Below are 23,015 nucleotides of genomic sequence, written 5' to 3'. Positions count from 1 at the left end.
ATGTCTGACGGGGTATCCATTATCAGAAATTAATGGGCGATGTAGGGACGTCCATTAATTCCTGATTATGGACACCTCAGAAGTCCTTATCCCGCTTATACAATGGTCACTTGCCAAAGAAAAAAAAATAATTGAGACCAGTCATTTAGATTTTCATGCGTTTTGCAATAAAACATTTTTTACAAGCCACTGTCCAGGGTTTGCATCTAGACTCCTGCAACAAAAAACACTTTGGTTAAGGTTAGGGAAAGATTGGGATTTTGGTTAAATGTTAATAAAAAAAAGTCTTTTGCCTAAGTGTTGACTTTTAAGTCACTACAAGTGGTGGAAAACACTTGTCAGTGATACACTGATACATTTTCATGATATGTTAACTATCAACATTTTTGTGAAATTTCCTTATTATGTTAACAGAACACATAATTCAGTCAGCATTATGTTTCCCCCAAAAATAATTAGCTGATTCCAAATTAATGTAATTTCTAGGTCTGGCACAGGTGCAATAATGATGATGTCGATTTGTCAGCTACAAGAGACTTGAAGCTCTCAATTTACTGGTACATGTGCAGTACACTGCAACCCATAGGGATCTGAAGACTGAGGACATAGACGAGTGGCCAAAAGGAGTTTCCTTGGCAGGGAGTCTGGGTTCCCCCTTAGAGACTGGGTGAGGTGCTCAGACATCCGGAGAGAGCTCGGAGGAGAACCGCTGCTCCTTCAAGTCAGTTGTGGTGGTTCAGGTGTATGACAAGGGTACTTCCTGGATGCAACCCTGTGGAGATATTCAAGGCATGTCCAACTGGGAGGAGACGTCGAGGAAAAGGCGCAGAAACACACTGAAGGAATTACATATTCCATCAGACTGGGGATGCCTTTAGATCCCTAAGGAGGGACTTGCTTTGTCTGCTACCACAGATAAGTGGCAGAAAATGGAAGAAGAATAGAATTGTGATAATAAAAAAAAAGAAATTGTGGATGAAAACACCACCATCTCGACAGAATAGACCACTCCATAGACGAGTAGAGCAGCCATGAAATGGTTGTAACAACAACAGGGCAGAGAGACCAACAAGAGTTTTTATACAGCAGAGATTACAGCTAAAAAAACGCAGAGATGACATGAGAAGAGTGTGTTAGTGGAAATTATGGCTATGCTAGAAACCAGGTTACAAGGAGCTAAGAAATTAATCATTATTTAACTTACAATAATAAGCTATGTAATAGATATTAAACCCAAGCAACTCATAAAGGCCAATAAAAGAAAATGCTCATTGACAGACAGTTGATTTACAACACTAAGCAATAGCGGTTAGCTTGCAGGTGACATCAGGACTATGCCCGTCCTGAGACAGCAGGTTTCATTTTGTCAGGCAAAATAATCTTTGACAACCCTTTTCCCCACAATGAAAATGACATCTAAATTAAAAGTAACCGTTGGAAGAAAGAACTCTGAAAAAATGCATTACATTTTTTGTCAACGCATACAAATTAAATGATAATGGGAAAGACGGATGAATGGACAAATTAATTCATTAACACAAAGTCTCATTCAATGATGGGCATACATTCATTAACACAAAGTCTCATTCAATGATGGGCATACATCAACAGAATCACATAATCTGGCCATGCTCCTAATCAGGAAAACAGTGTCCTCCGCTGTGCAAAACATATAAGATGCTTCTCATACCACTAATAAGAAGCACCTATGTTGTTTTCTCACAGTATTTTTGTGATTAAGTTAGTGAATCCAGCGTGAATGATTAGCTGCTCTGCAGATGAGAGAACAGGGAACTGTGGTGTTGAGGTAAGGAACACCACAGTTCCAGAGTTTGGAAATGACAACTTTACTGAGGAGATTTAGTCTGCTGTATTACTGCAGAGTGACATGGACACTGTGTGAGAGAAAAAGTTAACAGTGCCTTCCCCACTAACCTTACATTAGACAAGAACACCTGTAACCATGGTAACTGTAGACTACAGACATGGCAACAACAATAGTCTCAAAATAATTAGAATAAGACAGATATATTTAAAATGAATAACAAAACTTTGACTAAAAAATAATTGACAAAAACTAGATTACATTTTTTACAAACAAAAAACTGAAATTTGACTAAAACTAATATCTTTTTTCAAAAGGAGACCAAAGACTAAAACACTGCTAGCCAGGAAAACTGCATACTTAGATAGGGATGTGGCATTTTGGCCTGGCTGCCAACAGTGGCAACTGGATTTTAAAATACGGTTGCTAGTTGCCTAGGTAACTATTGCTGTGGTGTGCATGTAATGATGATGTGTTTGTGAGACTCACCTGGGGAAGGCATCAAAGCAGTAGGTCTTCCGTGTATCAGGGAAGGCCACTCGTAGCCCTGACATGAGTGGTGAGTGTAGGATGACAGCGGCGCATTCATAGCGAGCAGCCAGGTCGATGGTGGGCACGGTGCCAATGCTCTGACCGTACAGGATGATGTTCTCAGGGGTTACACCATACCTGTAAAACAACACAGAGCCAGATTCATTTATAAAATGATTTTACATTGAAGAAACAAGTAAAAGCAATTAAAAACAAAAAATGCATTTAACACTGGGAAGATTACCTGCAAGTCTATATTTGTGTGTGACAATGACTCCCTTAAAACATACAATGTCTCAATTTTACAACCTCCCTGTGCCCCATAAAATCAATGAAAGAATCAGTGTTAGCAGCCTTCTCATCTACAGTTTGCTGACTCTGCAGGTCACATAGCCATGTATTCTTTAGGCAGACAGCACTGAAGTACTGACTGACAGCTAGCACTACTGTACAGTAAACAACACTCAGAATCTTTCAGTTGTACTTTAAATTCATCAGTCACATTGATGATTTAATCGCCTTAATTGGGATCTGTGGACCATTCAGAGCTGAGCAGCAGCAGCTTGTTCTGTCGGTCTCAGAGTGAAACTATAACATTAGCTTAGCAGCCAAAGTGAGACACAGCTGTCAGCAGGATCATTTATCATCTGATATCTTCAGCTTCAAATGTCAGATGTAACTTACCAGCAGTTAGTCATTAATACAATACCCAACAATACAGTCATCACAAAATAAACTGCCTCTTTTGAATGTAGTGGCTATTTCTGAGAATGATGTGAAGAATAAGAATAATGCTTTGAAGTAGTACTATAACTATCACTTTAAATAATATAATTCTATTGCCAGTGACACAGCCCTGGTGAAAAAAAGGGGTGTTCTTTCTTGATCACTCTATTTTTAGGGTTGGGCACCAAAACACGGCCCAATATGGCACAGATTCTTATACGACCTGATGAGTAAAATATGATAATATTTCTGCAAAAGAATTGCTGAAGCTTGAAGCTGGAGTTTGCAGAACACCAACTCAAAATGTATGCTGCTGTTATTAATTCTGTACTGTCACTGTTACATTGAGAATTCTTTTCAGTGATGCCTTTTGAGTTCTTCTTTTGGACCATGTGCGACACATTGTCTGAGGCAGGAACCAGACCTTGGGAGTACCCTAATCACAGAGCGCAGCAAGCACAGAGAATAATGGGTGGTAAGGCTGGGTAGCAAACTTTGATGACTTTTATCAGACTAACTCAATATTTTTAAACAATAGTAAAAGGAGGAAGTCCTATGTGGTGGAGCATGTGTGATTTCAGTAATTTTATATACATTTTATATAAAAACAACAAAGCAGCATATTTTTTTTGCTCCAGCAAACACTACTAATGTATGGAATCTAAATGTTATACTACATTCAATTCACATAGGGAGTTCACCATACATAATCACTGTAATAAAATGCAATACTTTACACATAGTCAAATATGATATTAGTAGGCCTACACACAGTCCATTGTGTCATTAATATGTGATGTGGACAGCACTCACTGGTAGATATCCTATCTTTAATAAAAGGCTGATATCTGTCTACACACAGAGGCTGCACATGCCTCAGCACAGATGACATGATATCTCCAGGTCTGTACAATAAAAGGCACCACAAATGTGGGACGGATGGGAAAGACCAGTGTGAGAAATTTAAGCCAGCCCTCTGACAGATAGGAGGATGTAAAGAGAGTGAGGGGGGTGCAAAAGGAGATGAGTGTCGTATCACATTGAAGAGACCATTCCAGCGTCAAGATGAAGATTATACTCTGATAATCAGCAGCTGTTACCAGACATGGCTCTATAACCCCAAGACAGTGAGTCATCTGAGACAGAGAAGCCTATTTTTCCTTTCAAGAACACAATCTAATCTGCACCAAATCAACACATATACACACACGTGGACAAAATTGTTGGTACCCTTCCGTTAAAGAAAGAAAAACCCACAATGGTCACTGAAATAACTTGAAACTGACAAAAGTAATAATAAATAAAAATGTACTGAAAATGTACTAATGAAAATCAGACATTGCTTTTGAATTGTGGTTCAACAGAATCATTTTAAAAAACAAACTAATGAATGGCCTGGACAGAAATGATGGTACCCTGAACTTAATATTTTGATGCACAACCTTTCGAAGCAGTCACTGCAATCAAGCGATTTCTTCTCTCAATGAGACTTCTGCACCTGTCAACAGGTATTTTGGCCAACAACCAACAAACTGCTGGTGCCTTCTCCAGACTGCATGTTTCAGCTCCTTCCACAGATGTTCAACAGAATTTAGATCAGGGCTCATAGGCCACTTCAGAATAGTCCAATGTTTTGCTCTTAGCCATTCTTTGGTGTTTTTAGCTGTGTGTTTTGGGTCATTATCCTGTTGGAGGACCCATGACCTGCGAATGAGACCAAGCTTTCTGACACTGGGCAGCACATTTCGCTCCAGAATGCCTTGGTAGTCTTGAGATTTCATTGTACCCTGCACAGACTATGTTTCACCCTTTAAATAGGCAGGCTGACTGATTACAAGTTTGAAGACACCTGTGGTGCTAATTACAGGACACACCTTAGTTGTCCCTATGGTCAAATTATTTTCAATCTTTTCTAGGGGTACCATAATTTCTGTCCAGGCCAGTTTAATTAATTTGTTTTTTAAAATGATTCTGATGAACCACAATTCAAAAGCAATGTCTGATTTAATTTTCAGTAAATTACTTTTGTCAGTTTCAAGTTATTTCAGTGACCATTGTGGGTTTTTCTTTGTTAAACAGAAGGGTACCAACAATTTTACAGCACCCTTTTTACTCAAGTTCTGAATATGCGGTAAGAAAAGACCGGGATGTGTGGTGGTTGGCAGGATAGAGGACAGCACCTTCAGCAGTCTTCCTTGTATCTAATACTGTAACATTTGAGAGCAAAACAATGAGAAGGCCAGGTTTGACAGAGGTCTAACTTCAACACTGACACAATATAATTTGTGCCTTATAAAAACACAGAGAAAAGGTGCAAGAGAGGTGTGATCCCATCAGAATTGGTCAGACACAGCTTAGCTGATGACAGTGATCAGGCATAATGCCTCATTATGCTTCAAATGAACTAGGTCATGCAAGGTGTCACTGGACCACATCTCAGTGTTATATCTGTTTGGAATGGCCACACTTCAAAAGCCTGCTCCTACCTGAAATGTCTTGAAGAACATGTTTTTTTTTTTTTTTTTTTTAGGTGTCTTTTTAATCTTGACAGATAAAATTGCAAAAAAGAAAATCGGGATAACAGCATACACTTTTGGACAGTCTATCCTCGGATGGATTCATTGTGCTGCATTTGGTTGATGGGATGTCACATGAAGAGATGCTTTGCTACCATGTCCAAAGTTCTGAAAACATGACAGTACTAGTTTTTCAACAGGACCGTATGTACTGAAGCATTTACGCCTACAAGCAGGTTTTGCCATTAATTACAGACTGTGACGCGACAAATTAGACCGTGGTGGGCCGCCACAGAACACTGCATCATTTCATAATGAACTGAAAATGTATCTCTACCGTATCTGTGATCAATAAACTAGTGGATAATCTCCCCTCACGCTGCCCCTCCTGTACGGTCTAGTGACAGTCGCACATGCTCTGCAGAGAAATAAGTTCTCTGGCGCAGAGACAGTGGATATTTTACAAGCACTGACCATGTAAATCAAGAGTGAACAGCAGGGAACACAACCAGGTAAGGCAGATGTCATTCGGTACAATGTTGGTTAAGATCGACTACCTCATTGACAACAAGCCTCCTTCACACATGGCTCACCTGCTGTTGTGAAAACAGAATTGCAGGTAAAAAAAAAAAAAACTTTTGTTTTTGTGCGACTTTATTTAAACTTATATTATAGATATTATATTATAGAAACAGGAAGCGGCAAGGCGGGGCAAGCTGGTGTGTGTTTGTGTGTAGAAAACAGTACTGAAGGGAAAAGCAAGGTGAGCAGATTGAAGTAGTTCTACCGTAATTTCCAGACTATTGAGCGCACCTGAATATAAGCCGCACCAACTAAATTTAAAAAGAAAAAGAAAAAATTTTACATATATAGGCTGCACTTGTCTATAAGCCGCAGGTGTCCACGTTGTAACATGAGATATTTACACAGAAAGATGGTACACAGTAAGATTTTTTTAATTTTTAATGAAATAAATACCGCCACGTTCATTGATGGAGGCGCGCCTCTGACAGCCAGATTACTTGCCTTTAACGTAAAAGCTGCATCATGTGCATTTCTTCTTGTGTTTTCCATAAGAGGGGGGGGGTGAAAAAAAAAAAAAAAAAAAAAAAAAAAAAAAAAAAAAAAAAAAAAAAAAAAAAAAAAAAAAAAAAAAAAACCCCTCCCCCCCTTCTCTTTTTCTTCCCCCCCCCCCCCCCCCCCCCTTCCCCTCCCCAACACCCCCCCCCCAGGAGAGTTTATAAAAATCTATAGATTAGCCGCATCATTGTTTAAGCTGCAGGGTTCAAAGCGTGTGGAAAAAGTAGCGGCTTATAGTCCGGAAATTACAGTAAGTTAAATAGTGAATTAAGTAAACTAGTGCAGTGCCCGTAGGAAGTATGTATTGCTATAGAAAAGTGGGAGGTTAAGTAGCTTTTTCATGGATGGCCAAATGAGGTTGTGTTTGAAGGTGTGGCAGCTAGCTACAGACAAATATCCACAGATTCTGATTCCAGTTTGTTGTCCTCGCGTATCCGGATCTCCTCGGGCCGGAACAGCCTCGGTCCGGACTCGTTGAGTCTCAGTCAGTTTAGATGCACAGAACGGGACCGAACAGCCGGCAAAACCCGCTGCAGGTATAAAGCCGCTCGCGCCGCTGCAGGTATAACGTTAAATCAGCGTGTTTCTTAAGGTGTGTCAAGGGGGTGGGCTCTGCAGTGATTGGCTCTGGTACACACGTGGCTATGGTGGCTATGGTTGACAATGCTAGCGGAATTCGTAAATCATTTATGAAATAATTTATTAACGGTATCTTTGCAGTCCAAACAAAGCCGACGTTGCACATCCTTAAACTACACAGCAGCCATGTTGAAACTCTCAGGTCAGTCTGATCCTGATCTGCAGAGATATTTGAGGCACACACAGACACACACACACACCACACACACACACACACACAGATTTCTTGCTTTTATAGAGAGATATGAAAACAATCTATGTTGAAGTACATGGAATTTCTTGTATTTGTTTTTTGAGCATTGTGGAAATTTCACTGGTGCTGGTATCGACTCCAAAATTTCTGGTATCGTGACATCCCTACTTGGTTGTACATGCAAAAAGGTGACGGGAAGTAAGTGAATGTCAGATTGTCTGTTTTGAAAAGTTATGTAAATTGTTGGACGCAGCCCTCAAGCACAATTATACGATCCAATAAGCACCTAATTTGAAGCAAGTCAAAGCCCTAGGTACATTTTTTATTTTATGGAACAACTTTTTACATACCGATTAATCGCTCTGTTTCTAAGAAAAAAATTCAAAATTCTGATTCCAGCTTCTCAAACGTGCATAATTTCTAGTTTCTTTTGTCTTCTATGACAGCTAACTGAATATATTTGGATTGTGGACCTTTTTTGACAAGATTATGGACCAAACAACTAATCGATTGATGGAGAAAATGATCAACAGATTAATCGAAGAGAAAAATAATTGTTTGTTGCAGCCCTAGTGATGTGTTTGTGTCATAGTACGCAGGGGCCGGCTTGGACAATGGGGTTAACATGTACTGGATACTGTACTGCTGAGGTTTTTCCATCTTATACAACATCCTACCTCAGTTTGTTCATGTTAAGGTGCAGCTAAGCAAACTAGCGCAATAGCTCAAATATATTTTAAAGCAGAGAATAAAAAAGCAAAACTATACTCATGGTAACATACGGTGTGTGGGTGAACCACTATTATCTATTCGTGAATCACTGAATTGTCAAAAACTAGGGATGGGGCCGATCCGATCCAGTATCGGTATCGGGACCGATACCAGCCTAATTCACAGATCGGAATTTCCCGATCCAACCTGCGGAGATATCCAATCCATGAGCCATGTCTGCGCTTTAACGTTGTCTGCTGAAATGACTCCACAAGTGATTCCTGCCGGCCAGTCTGCTAGCTGGCTGCAAACTGTGGAATGGATTTCCTGAATGGAGGTGCGGCTCAATGAAACACAGAGTTATGAGACACGCCCCTGTGATTCAGGGAGGCGGAAGCTCCCTCGCGTCGTACAACACTGCGAACGTAATCAAACTTTTAAAAAAGTACCACACGAAAGAGCACAAGGATTTTTTTAGCCAGGGGGCAGAAAGACAAAAGGAGCTGTCAGGAATCACTTCTGGAGTCATTCCAAAAACAAGGTAAACTCCAGGCAGACAACGTGAAAGCTAAAGGGATTAGAGTGAGTGAGTGAGTGTGTGTGTGTGTGTGTAAGATGTTTACACTTATTGCACTTTTCTTATATTTCAATTATTTGACATTTTGGGAATTTAATAAATATTTACATGACAATAACTTTGAAACCCTTACAGTTGCATATTTGTTTTCAGAATGGGATTTTTTCTGTTAACAGGATTTCCTGTTCTACTTCCTTTTCTGACCTTATACTTACCTCAAGTTGCCTTTTGGGACATACATGCATACATACGTACATATCATACTTGCCTGTTGAGAGGAGTTTATTTCAGCCTCATATAAAATCAACAATAATGATAATAATATTAAAGCAAACAGAGCTCTGGTATCGGAATAGTATCTGTATTGGCCGATATCCAAATTCAGGTATCGGGATTGGATCGGAAGTGAAAAAATGTGGATCGGTGCATCCCTATCAAAAACACAAGCATATATAGGAAAAACTTCAAGACTGCAGTGAACCTCCAGTTTCCTGTAATGGCAATTTAGCAGCAACATACGTCTTTTAAAAATCATCTTGACTGGATTAACACATGTAACACATAATTACAGCACAGATGTTGTAACCATATTGGAGCAAACGTTTCATTGAGGCAAATAAGTTGCTATAAATTTTGTGCAGACATGTGGTTAGTGCAGACATGAGGAAGTGACAGTTAATGAAAACAATAAGATTAACTTTATTTTTCTGATTAAAACCAAGAGTCTAAGGATAGAGGGTGTCAAATGTTGTACAGATTGCAAAGCCCCTTTAGGCAAATTTGTGATTTGTGATACTGGGCTTTATAAATAAAACTGACATGACACTTTTGGACGAAGACTGGCAATATGGTTAAAAGCTGGGAAAAGCTGGGAAGTTTTGGCAAAGATAACTGTTTATGAACTAATAAAGTCACTAAATGTTTAATGTAAGTGTATTAATATGTATCCATTGTTCAGTGAAACCACTGCATGTTGAGAAGGGAGGTTCTGTAGATAATGACTGATACCAACTGGGTGCAGCATGCGTTAATAAACAGCTCCTCCTATTCTATCTGCAAATCTGTGGTGAGTGGTTCAGTTTCAGGACCAAACCTAAGAAGCATGACTACATATTGAAAAACATTCCAGAGACCAAGGGGATGCCTGGTGTCAGGTATGCACTGGGTGGGGCACAGTAGAGAACCATTTGTTATGAGATCCGGACAGTGGCATGAATTTTCCCAGCTTCTCTTCTGAAGTACTGCTAGGTGAAAGGCAGCACTGACAGAAAGCAGGCTTGTCAGAGAAAGAGGGAGAATCTGGGACTATGTGTTCCTTTGCCAGAACTCACATTGTGGGGAGGAAGCTTTAAGCAAACCCTCCCATCCCTGCTGTCAGTGCTGGGAATGTAGAGAGGCTGGGCAGAAATGTTCAGCAGCCCTCTGCCACAGCACACATGCACAGAAGGATTAGACCCTTGCTTTACAGACGACCATGACAAAGGATTTGGACAAGAGGTGCTGGGTTGTATGTGCCCTATGAAGTGATGCCATCGTAAGAGCTCTTCAGATAACAGCTTGGGTGTGACTAATCTGCTGGCCTGGACAAATCCTGCCTCTGATAAGCAGCGACTGAACTGAGCAGTCGTCCTGATAGCAGATTATGACCCCACACATGGATGGACAAAGTACCCACTGGCTGCCAGCTGACTCACAGAACACTGGACTTTGATGCATCTGGCACACTGCTAGGACTGGGGACTGACTTCATAACTTTGACCATGATTATAGCTAATACTGTACATATTTCTGTACATTAAATCCGAGATCAAGTAGAGGGATAGTCCAGCCAGTAAGGCTGCAAAAATAATTGTCTTAAAGTGACAGCTCTCTTCTCAATTCAGGCCTGTTTCTATCTCGTTCTTACATGACAAACCATTCTGCCATATTTGCTTATTTCCAAAAGGTTAAGCTATCAAAGCAAGGAAAAGTTCACCAATCCCCGCCACCTAACCACTTAGGAGTGTAATGGTAGACAAAATTCACAGTGTGGTATGTGCTTCAGCTGTTTCGGGGTCATGGTTTAGTATGTTTTCAGTAGAGCAGGGGGAAAAAATAAAATGTCTTATTTTATTTATTCTGTCTTATTTTGAACAGCAGCTCATTGGCCATAATTCTTACTGTAAAGTCTCAAATACTAATTGTCAATAAGAAAAAATAAAAAACAGAAGTAAATAACGCAAATGAATGAGTAATGCTCCATCGTAAGACTCTGATCACGTGCTTAAATCCTGTATTCTCTACCTGTCACATATCCTCACCGTTAAACACTCTAGCATTAGTTCTTTTTTGGAACGGTTCGAATCTGCAGTGACTCCAGTGTCTGGACGCTAAGGGCAGAAAAGACTCTACTTCCTGTCTGTTTTTGTCTCGTTCCGCTGATCGAAAAAACGAGTTTGGAAAACCTCTGGCATACCAAATCGCCATGTACTAAACGGTTTGGGATGAATACACGTGCCATTACACCTATACCAATCAAACATGCATAACAGGAGCCTGATACAGTTCACTGCCATACCTTACAAGCTCTCTGCACTAGAGGTGGGCGATATATATCGTTTGCGTTAATATCGTCATTGTTGTTTTGACGATGTGCAAATTTCCATTATCGAGTATTTAAATGACTTCGCCAAAAATATTGAAACGCACGCAGAAACTCCTCACATCCACTTAATACACGGTGCAGTAACACTCTCTACAGCACGGCAGGATTCAGTCACACGACTAGTGGGCCTACGTGATCACATGACGTGATCACATGACCTCTTGCTAGCATCCTCCTTGCAACAGTTTAGCAGCGCGTTGTGATGGTAGAGAGAAAATGCAAGCACCTCCAGTCCCTGAAGCTACCGGTACTTCAGATGATTTAGTGCCAAGACGTGGGTCTACCTCTCTGGCATGGAAATGGTTTGGTTTCGAAAATACTTTTTTAGCGCAGCGCTGGGCGCTCGGGAAAATGAGTTTTTGAGCGCTCTCAGCCCTAAAAACGCGTTTGGTGGACACAACCCCTAACTCAGACATTTCCAATCATATTTTAAAGGATATCATCTGATTATCGTTATCGCCCCAAAAAATAACGAGATATTATTTTTTGCCCATATCGCCCACCCCTATCATGCACACAACAAGACAGAGTGACTGAAGTTAACCACAGATAAGACTATGGTCACTGCAAAACAAGGGATTAACGCTGAGGTAGAAAGTAATACTCAATGCCCCCCTGCAACTGTTCTGCATATACTGTGCTACCAACTCTAACATTACACATGAAGCACTGAGCAGCAGTCGAAGCACAAATGTGAGGATCGTTTTGAAGCCGTGGCAGATTTCTGGTCAAGCTGAACTACATGAGCCCCCTTATCAGTAATGACTTCATCATGAAATGTGCGTGCTTGCAGACTGTTTTTACTGAAGAGATTATGCTGGAGAAACATAAAAGAGAGAAAAACAGGGTGATGAAAAAAGTCACGAGTCAGCCTGCTTGACCACAGAACCAGCTGAAGTGATTCAGCACCGTATTTATTACCACTGGCCCTGGATGGTCCGGTTTACAACAATATTATGCAAAGCCAAGAGTCAGCTTTTTATTCCAAAAGAGAGGAAGTCAGATAGTTGGTGGTTAGACTGCTCGCACTCAAAAAAGATGACTAAAGTTCACCCAGAGCCAGGTGTAGGCCCTGTTCATACAGATGTTCAGCTTGGCATTCACTTGGTTGTCTCAACTCCTCAGTCACACACACAGGAGCAGAGGGATCTCTTTTACGTCTCACAAGCGAGAATCTAGCAGGTGTGTTTGTGTTGAGCTGGTAATTAATTTACATACTCGGCTCCAATTTGGTTATTTTCTCACGTTGTCACTAAACTGGCACACAGCAACGTGATTCATTTCCAAAAAATAAGCGCAGTGTTTCCAGAAGTCATTTTTCCATTTATGTGCTTCTGTCCTGTGCCGTACAATGTTCTTCCAAAACAGAGCAGACCTATCAGCTAGATAATACTGCAGAACAATTTTTTATACTGTGCACAATGAAAAAATAAGAAAGGTAATTGAAAACATGTTGAAATGACTTGAAATGCCAAATACAGAATTCAATTTTGCAAACCCCTACCTGCCCTGCAGCCACAAAGCTCTGGAACCAAACCTTTACCCCAAAAATTCCTAAATCAGTTCCCAACCTGACCTGTTATTTTAAAGACTTGTGATCTGGCCTATAATCAAATATGTTTAAAGTTGGGTATTAGGAAAAGCAGGCAAAGGCTTGGCGAGCTGTTTCAAGGTCATTTGGAGAATAACAGCTCACTGGCAACATCCATTTAGTATTTGTTTAGTGTTGTGACAGATGATGCGGTTCTGGTCTATTTCAGCAGTAAAGATATTGAGGACCACTTTGGACTCCTTTTCACTCATCAGGAATTTATTTCCTCCGTGGCAACAAAACACATTACAAGAGCCATCAGAAACTCCTGCAGATTAGACTAGGCCAACAAAACACTTTTAAGGCTAACTAAAGGCACACTATAAACAGACTTACATTCACTCCCTTGGATCGTGAGTTGAGTGTATTGTAACATTCCTACAGCATTTTTGTTCAAAGTGACGAAGTCTGTTAACGCTGAGCGGTGTTTCCTCTAGGATTTTTTTTTAGCAGTGCTAACGAGCTATTTAAGCAGTCCAGGGAACAAAACATGTTTGATTAGAAGAAATCAATGTTTTTTTTCACTGAGATGATGGCATTATTTGGAATTAAGGGAACAGAAACGCAATGTTTAGTGAAAACACTTGAGACGCCAAACACCCCAAACTGTGAAGGGAAAACTTATTCCAAAGAAATGAGATACAGAGGGAGGGAGACAGAATGAGAGAGAGAGGGAAAACAATGTTTCCGTATGCAAACTCAGGCCAATATAAAATGGCCTGTCCAGACATACTGTTTGGAAATTCCATGGAAACATCAGGACTGGCACGAAAACCATGAAGTCAAAGCCAAGGCAGGACAGTCTCCAAATGGAAATAACAGTATAAGTTTTCCCAAGTTCAAAAATGCTACTTACAGGTCAGCCTGTGTAAGACACAGTGAGGGTTCGTCACAGGAGATAATGAATCCCCTAAGTGCTTTGAGACTAAAGACGTGGCAAGTGATCAAGGCAATGGATCACATTAGTTTTGTGGAACAATCCACTCTACCAAAACAGACAGAAAACTTTCCTTCATCCTGAAAACAATTGGAGCCCTGTCTCAATACTGGCTTAAAATCTCACCAATCATCTTTCAATAGAGCAAACAGGAGCATCTTTGAAAGCTCTGGCAGGTCCTTTCCTTCAGTAAACACTTTGTTGATATTGAAGGAAAAAGCCTGAGGTGTAGTTTAACAGGAACCGGATGCAAGCGTCTAACTTATTATCTCTAATAGGCCAGTCTCTGCAAGGACACAAGAGCCTTTCAATGAAGATAAAAGAAATAGGAGTTCTTGTAGGCGAGAATTCACTCAGTAGACAATGGAACCCACACAAGAAATTATATACAAACACATTTTCTCTACTTTTTGTACGTATAAAAAAGGATTTGTTCTTATTTTGTTAGTAGTCACTGATTTCTGGGATGCACCAATGTTTTCTTATTTTTGCTCTTCTCTCAAATAAGAACATTTTACGAGCACTCTTACAAACAAAAGAACAAAACATCTTGTTTTCACAGTCCATTCATTTTTAGCCCAATGCAAGGAAAGATACAGTTTTTATTTGAGGAACATTAAAAAAAAACATGAATGTATTTTAGAATAATTATAATGATTGGATTATTACATTTTTGGGGTAAAGAAGTACAATTGCTCCATTCAACCCTGTTAAAACTATGAAAACTCTTGGATGATATTGAGTGTGTTCAGCTTCTCATCATATGTAACATCAGTATATCAATATATTATAGATAAAACAAATGTTAAGAATTGCATCAAATCCCAACCAAATATTCCATATTAAAATGCATTGTCCCTGAGTTGTATTGTAGCCCATGTAACTAGATATGCATCGGATAGTCTTAGATAGAAGGGAGAGATGTATACTCTGTAATGACTACTATATAATACTATTTTAATTCATTTATTTGTGTTTACTTTTCTATTGATATTTTTATATTATATATATAGTATACTCTATCCATCCATCGCTTTCTTTAGGTGGCATTTCTCCAATTCTTGGCTATGTGCTTGAGTATTTGCACACGGCACACCACCTGCCCTTACATAGTGTTTAGGGGGTGTTACCTATGCTAATAAAAAATGACAGCTGGAATTTATGGTGTCATTCTTCATTCAGCACATTTGAGTAAGTGGTTACGAACATTTGGTGCATCTGTAGTTGAGAAGAGAAATTTAATTTTGGTGCATGAGGCCCATTGTGATAAAAAATAAAATAAAATCTGGATCATGCTACTTCAATGAAGCCTAATGGGGCATTGTATAAAGAGGGTTTAGGAGAAAAGCGACAACCGGCAATACAAATCACTTTGGATTAAGGTGAGTAAATAGGCCTATGTGGAGGCTATGCCCAAACTGACGCCTGAGGCATTCAGCTGGATTGCCAGAGGCAACATTATGAAGGATGAATACAACATCCATATTTTGGGACATGAAGCCCAGTGCAAATTGATTTTAGAAGAACCCTGCATGAAAACACAATCATTAACAAAACGCAGTAAACAGCTCATCATTACTCCCAAAAGAGAAAGGAAGAAAGAGTAAGCCAAACACACCGGAACATCAAAGGTGCACTCTGGGATGCCTTTTAACAGCTAGAATCATTTAGATTCTCCTAAATGTACTACTCACGGAAGACAGTCAGCAAGCTGTGAACAAGGTAAACAGCAAATTAAAAGTTTAAGAGAGATAAGCCTTTGACTGTAATTTTGTAAACTTGTACTACCAAATGATGAAACAGGTTTTATAATCGACTTTTGGGCCCGACTATGTATCTGCAGACAGACACAAAAAAGTTTAATGATGTCTGAGTGTGTGCTTCATCTGCTTCTTGAAGAAAATCTATGCCTACCGTCTCCACAACATGAATTGAATGCTATGGCAATGCTGCATTTTCATCAGTGTGATGAAGCACTTTGACTTGTCGGGTATTTAATTCCCAGAATTGGCAGAAACAGACATTTCTAAGGTGTTATTTTATTCACAAAAATCTTTTTAAATTTCTTTAATATTACTGATCAGCGTTACATTACAAAATTCAATGTTTCATGTGGACTGAGCACATACCCTGCAAGTAAATGGTATATCCCAGCTCTACAGCAGAAATAACAACAACAATGGCACTGCTCCATCATTCTGTACCAGAAAGTAAGTATCCAAAGTAAGGTGTTTAATCAACACAGGGTTGCACAATGAAATGTATGCCCATTCATGCATACACACACACCCACACACAGAATATACAATAATTTCAGTTAGAATAAAATGATTTTTCTAGTCGACTAGCAGTCAGTAGATAAAGCCAACAGTCGACTGATGGTTGAATGTTTGATATTAATTTAATTATTGAAATATATAGATTTGAACAGCTGCCTGTTAAATACTGAACAGAAACAGGAAAAGCGGTAATGATTAAGATAATTAGAACAACAAGCAAGGACCCTGAACATTTAGTTCATTTATTTCAGCCCAGTATAACAGCAATAGCTTATTAGCAATTAGCACATGCAGCAGCGCTGTGTTATCATAGAAACGTTGCAGTCCTTGCAGCCCCTTGTTTTTCTGCGAATATCCAACAAATAAAAAGTGAGTTAACTAAGACTTTACTCGACTATTAGGGTGCAGTCCTATAGTTATTTATATACCTATACAAGTACACCCAGAAAGTAATAATTCTGTAGTACATTTCTTGAATTTGCGTCTGGGGGAACGTAAACAGCAGCAACAGTGATAATATGGTCGGCATCTGTACACTGAAAACTTGTCATCTGGCTACTACTCTATTTCTTTGTCAAAATGAGAAACACAGGTAAACAAATTATGCATCTGTTGATTTAAATGAGTCTAAGTATGCATTGTGTGGCTTGGGCCATTTGGGAAATCACACATCATAAATGCAGAGTGTGTTCTGCCAACACTAGCCACGTCAGACACAAAGTGAAGTCCAGCAAAGACCGAACGAAGAGATTTACATGCTTCTTTTCTATAAGAGCAACTTAGCCTGACCTGCTTTTCAACCAACCACAGAGCCCACATTAACACTGATGGAACGAGGGTTGTGTAACACTAATGAAAGAAAATCACGCTCATATAAATTGGCTTATAAGAATATCCAACCCAAATGGTGATGGGGTGGCAGATTATGCCACTTTTTTTTTTAGATTATAGCCTACTATTTTAAGACACACTCTCCTAGTTTGTTATTGCAACTCAAATTTCTTTCTAACCCACAGAGATATTCCGTAAACTGTGGTAATGAAGAAACCGCAGGGGGTTTGGGGGCATTACCGGACAGTGCAACAGAGGGTGTATCGAGCATAGTGGGGGAGGTGTAATTTCAAAGAGGAAGAATGAGTACAATACATTTTGAAATTGAAATTAAAATAAACTCATTTGGCAATTATCAAAATGTCAATCCAGCTGATCTTTGTGCAAACAAATCTTTTTCTTCAAAGTCTTTCAAGCTGCTCCAAATCAGCAGAGCCCTGGAGGCTGAGCAACAGGACTATCACTATGAAACAAAATTACTGTTTAAGGGCATAGTCTTAATGACTTTCCACAAAATGTAATTAAAAAGATATTGAATAAACATAAACCTCCTTCTCAGGTGCTCGGCTCCCCCAAGGAGTGCTTAATGATTAACGCTGCTTTATGCTCGGGCAGGTTGCTCTCCAAAGGGTCAAGGAACAATAAAAGGGTTTCATTCTAGGTGGGAAGAGACGCTTTTTGTTTCCTTTCGGTGGCATTTAGACTATCTGTCAAAAGGAACATTAATCTGAGGCGTGTTCAGAATGCAGAATCTACAGGTCTGCTTAATTCTATATAGAGTTATAATCAGCCTTTGGCCTATATTATAATATGACAGCAAGGTCAGAAGTTTACAGCCAATCTCAAAAAAGTTAGACAACCCAGAGCAGTTGGCAATGTGATGAGCTTTAGACCCGGGATGGGACTATATATGATATGATCACTTATCGCAATAAATAGCACTGAATTTTCATTATCAGGATAAGCGTGAACATGTACTCTGTGGAACTGGGGCTGTTTCTTGCTTAAAGCCCCATATGCAGCAAGGAGTTTGTTAGAACACTTTCCATCATTAAAGAGGATCTCCGCAAAATATGATTTTGCACTGTTCACATTATTAAATACATTGTTGTTGGCACTGGAACAGTTTTTCCAACAAAACACTGTATGTAAAAGAGGGGTGGGCAAAATGGGCAAAAAATATCCGTTATTTTTTGGGATTTTTTGCGATAACGATAATCAGTCGATATCCTTTAAAATGTGATTGGAATTGTCTGAGTTTGGGCTTGTGTCCACCACACGCGTTTTTAAGCGCTGAGAGCTCAAAATCTCATTTTCCGAGCACCCAGCGGTGTTAAAAGTTGAACAGATTTCAACTTGAAGCGCTCTGAGCGCTGCGCTAAAGAAGTATTTTCGAAACCATTTCCATGCCAGAGAGGTAGACCCACGTCTCGGCACTAAATCATCTGAAGTACCGGTAGCTTCAGGGACTGGAGGTGTTTGCATTTTCTCTCTACCATCACAACGCGCTGCTAAACTGTTGCAAGGAGGATGCTAGCGAGAGGTCATGCGATCACGTCATGTGATCCCGTAGGCCCACTAGTCGTGTGACTGAATCCTGCCATGCTGTAGAGAGCGTTACTGCACCGTGTATTAAGTGGATGTGAGGAGTTTCCGCATGCGTTTCAATATCTTTGGCGAAGTCATTTAAATACTCGATAATGGAATTTTGCACATCGTCAAAACAACAATGACGATATTATCGCAAACGATATATATCGCCCACCTCTAGTGTAAAACTGCTTTTTCTGCTCAAAAGTAGCTGCATGGGTCTGCTTGGATTACAGAATTTAGTTAGCTTAGCTTCAACACCGGTCCCCACACAGTAAGGGTCTTATAGTTAGTGTCACAGCATCTTGTTTACCATGCTACACTGAGAGATGGTCAGTCTTCCACATGTCCCCTGACACGGACTGACCACCTCTGCCTCACACACTACATAGTCAGGAGTTCACTCCTCAATTCTCTGTTGCTTTTTTAAAATATGTTGGCAGGGAGGGAATTTAGGCTGTAATTATCCTTTAAAAACGTAATTTTTTTATTTCCTGCCGATAGGGGGTCTTTCACATGAACACTATAGTTTAATGACATTGTGAAGTAGGTTCGGAGTTGTTGTCTTCACCACCATTGTCTCCTGCTCAAATGGACCCACTGATTAAAACCGCTAAAAACACTGAATAAAGCAATTCCACCTTAAAAATCAGAGTTTCTCCCACACTGTTGGACAGACAAAGGACGTCCCGGAGGAGCTGCGAGCCGAGCTGCTGCTAACGTTAGCTCAGCTTGTTTCTCTGATAACTTAAGATCCAGATGTCCGATGACTAAAATCCTTCATCCGGTTAATCTGGGTTAAAAAAAAAACGTGGGGTAAAATGTGGCTTACTGGATAAACAGTCAAGTATGACACTCGCTGACACAGGCACAGAGGGGATATGACGCCACTGACAGGCGACCGGTGAAACGCAGCGTTACCTGAATAAAATGACAGATTTCTCTGAGTTTGAACATTTGGCGGAAATGATACTTTGCTTTGTAAAGTTAGAGGAATCTTGATCTAGAATCAGGTTTCTTCCATATATATTTATAGGAACACATGTGATTTGGTGCTATTGAAAACATCAGTGATCTGTGATTTTTATCATTTTTCACACAGAAGTCCAGATGCCAGGATGGTATGGGTGGTACAACTGGTCCATACTCTCTAGGCTGCTATGGCAATATGCAAACAACACACAGTATAAAAAGGTAATAAAAGACACCCATGAACTGTAGGATAGACAGAGATGAGCTCCAAACAAACAGTGATTAAAACACTAGCTTCACTCAAAATGAAGCCAAAAGACAAGCTGTTTGAACAACTGCAGGGCATCTACAACCCGAGTATCAATACACAAATCATCTCAAAAATGCTAAAAATGACAAAAATAATGCGCCCTGTGTGTACCAGAGAGAGAAGGTCATTCTGCACAAAAATCTTCTTCTGTTATTCGGAATAAGCGCCGTAGAAATTTTAAGAAGGATCCACTAAATGTAAGTTTCTGCTGTAACAGTCTTGCTTTGTACTTTACATTGTACAGTGCACTTCACAGAAGCTTAGAAGTCACCTCCTGTCAATGCTAATAAGACTAATGACTGCCAATCATGGAACAGAGCCAAACAGGCTTAAAGGCAGCAACTGAACTAGGATAGAAGGATGTGGGAAAAGCAATTTACAGCAACTGTGGACAATTCTACCACCTATTAGGCTACAAAATTAGGATTTGGAGTTTCCTGTACCTTTAACAGTGGTCAATCAAAGAGCATCTCACCATTTTGTCCTAAAACACCATTCTCAACACACTGATCCACTTTATAGCAGTGGAGGGCCCCTTTTTCAAATCGATCCCAATGGATCTGAAGCATTTATGTAGGCTAGACACCCGAGCTCTTTACATGCACAGCATGTCTTACATTTTTGAAGGATTGCTCTGAGCACCCTGAGCTGATAAAGTTCCCAACTCTGAAGATATGGCAAATTAGACTGACATTAGATTCAAAAGTAACACTTCAGGCATAATTTCTGCACCTGACAAGAAAATTGATGTTGAAGAGGAGACAAACTAAGAGTCTACAGCCATGCAAGCTAAACTTTGCTAATTAGCATCAAACACAAAGTACAGCTGAGGCTGGTATTTGGTCATAAACTTAAGTATCTGACTGAAATGCTGACCAAATGATAGCACTAGATGTAAAGTTGGGGGAATGTGTGTGCTGAAAATTTTGATTTGCTGGTGGTGCTAAAGAAAGAGTCAGAAACACCAATCGCAGTAGGATTCATCCTCTGGGGACCATTAATTAAATCTCTTGGCAATCCATCCCGTCGCTGTTAACCAGAGGAATTAGAAAAAAAAATTGTAAATGAAAGGTCCAGTGTGTAACATTTAGGATGATCTATTGTCAGAAATGGAATATAATATTCATAGGTGTGTTTTCATTAGTGTATACTCACCTGAATATTAGAATCATTGTGTTTTTGTTCCCTTAGAATGAGCTGTTTTTATCTACAGAGGCAGTGGGTCCTCTTCTGCGAAGGCCGCCATGTTTCTACAGGAGCCCAGAACGGACAAACCACACCACTGGCTCTAGATATGGCCTTTTGCGTCTTCAACCTCAGTTTCTCCTACACACTTGGAAGGCAAGTGGTATTCAGTTGGTTGCAATCTGCAACTTAACCACTAGATGCCGCTAAATCCTACACACTGGTCCTTTAAAAGAATGATCAAAAGGTGTAATCAAAGGCTAATTAATAAAGATCTTAAATCAGCTTTTGGCACAGTACAGGTTATGTACTGCATCATAGAAACTGTGCTTGTGTGAAAGGTTTTTGAAGTTCTTGTCTGATTCCAAATTATTTACAGCTAATAACTTGTCATTATAAATTACCATTATATTCATATGTGTAACAGCTTCCACAGCCACCTGTACGTCACAGAATTGTTTAAAATGAGAGATTCTTCATATTTAGTGTGCATCATCATCATCATCATCATCATCAATAAGAAGACCTATTAGGGCTAGCTACATGAACACCAAACAATGGCCATGTGCTGATCCACAGAACTCTCTCGGTTCTTACTCACTTGTTCCTCAGAACCTGCCAGGCCGCCTCGATGTCCGCATACAGGTTCTTCTCTGAGGGCTTGCCGGTGCTGACTCCGTACCCTGAGTAATCGTAGGAGAACACGTTGCAGTTGATCCTGGAGCCGAGGCCGATGTAAAAACTGCACATCTGTCCCAGGTCCACGGCGTTACCGTGGGAGAACAGGAGCGTGTACCGGCTGTTCGGGGCGCAGCGCACAAACATACAGCCGACCCGGTTACCCCGGCTGCTCCTGGTGCTAAACACCTCCACTGCATCGAGCTCTCGCTGGGAGTACTGCCAGTCCGCCCGCTCGGTTAAATGTAAGCTAGTTACCCCGTTAGCATCGGTGTGCACGGAGTACGTGGGCTCCGGGGGGAGGAAAGCTAGCTTGGCCGCGATGCGACTGGGACACGGTGGACAACAGAACAGCCAGCATAGTTCGCCGAGAGAAAACCCATTCATTCTGGGTCCTTGTTCGGGCATTTAGGCGCGGGGTTACCAATGAACTGTCTGCTATTGAAACGGAGAGGCTGCTGTCTCCGGGCTGCAGCTCTTATGTGTCTGCCGTTAACGGGCTGTACCGAACGGCGCTGGCTGACAGGTGCTCGGCTTTGCGGCTAACGCGCTAGCCGGCTAGCAGCTAGCTAACAAGAAAACTCCTCGCTCATGTAGATTAGAGATGAAGTGTTCTTATTCTGCAGCATAACGCGGGGCAGCGACCGGCCTCGGTGCAGCAAGTCCGCTCCTGTAACTCATCACCTGCTACACGTCGAGGTTTATTGCTAGTGCATTGTAAGAAAGAGAACAGCCATTTCTCTGGAGCGGAGACAAGCTTCCGGCTGAACCGGACATCCGGTTTGTCTATTGTTTGATTAGGATTTTTTTAAATCTCTATTTATTTTATTCATTGTTTTATCTGGTCGCATTTTAGACTTTACAAACGTTACTTCATATTAAATGCCTGCACCAAAAAATTATATTTAAAATAACTTTAATTCAATAACTGTAGTTTCTCCTGCACACTGTATGCAAATGTTTGCAGTCTGCAGCTCCAGATGCCATTTAATCACACTGGTCCTTTAAAGTGTAATACAGTAATAACTGATGTGGATAATGTGGAAGAAGCAGGCTCTGAGGCAGTCTGGTTGATTTGATTGTCTTTAGTTTTATGGAAGTTTGTGGATTGGCGAGTTTTGATATAAAAATAAGTCTTTGTTATTTTTGTTATTTGTTTTACAATTCTTCTAGATACTGCAAATAGGATAAATATAATGT

General features: G+C 40.3%; 1 protein-coding gene across 1 annotated transcript in view; it reads right to left on the bottom strand.

The window, feature by feature from the left end:
- Window positions 1-22,582, bottom strand: part of abhd17c (abhydrolase domain containing 17C, depalmitoylase) — a 33,010-nt gene extending 10,428 nt beyond the window's left edge. The window contains exons 1-2 of the mRNA XM_051380061.1: window positions 21,739-22,582; window positions 2,315-2,494 (exon numbers count right to left, since the gene is read on the bottom strand). Of these exons, the coding sequence (XP_051236021.1) occupies window positions 2,315-2,494; window positions 21,739-22,223 (665 nt within the window). The 5' untranslated portion in view covers window positions 22,224-22,582. The remainder of the gene's footprint in view (window positions 1-2,314; window positions 2,495-21,738) is intronic.
- Window positions 22,583-23,015: the final 433 nt, after the last annotated feature.

This window comes from Dicentrarchus labrax, unplaced genomic scaffold (assembly GCF_905237075.1).
Source record: "Dicentrarchus labrax unplaced genomic scaffold, dlabrax2021, whole genome shotgun sequence".
NCBI lineage: Eukaryota > Metazoa > Chordata > Actinopteri > Moronidae > Dicentrarchus > Dicentrarchus labrax.
The sequence above is the reverse complement of the archived record's forward strand: the minus strand, read 5'-3'. Positions and strand labels throughout refer to the sequence as shown.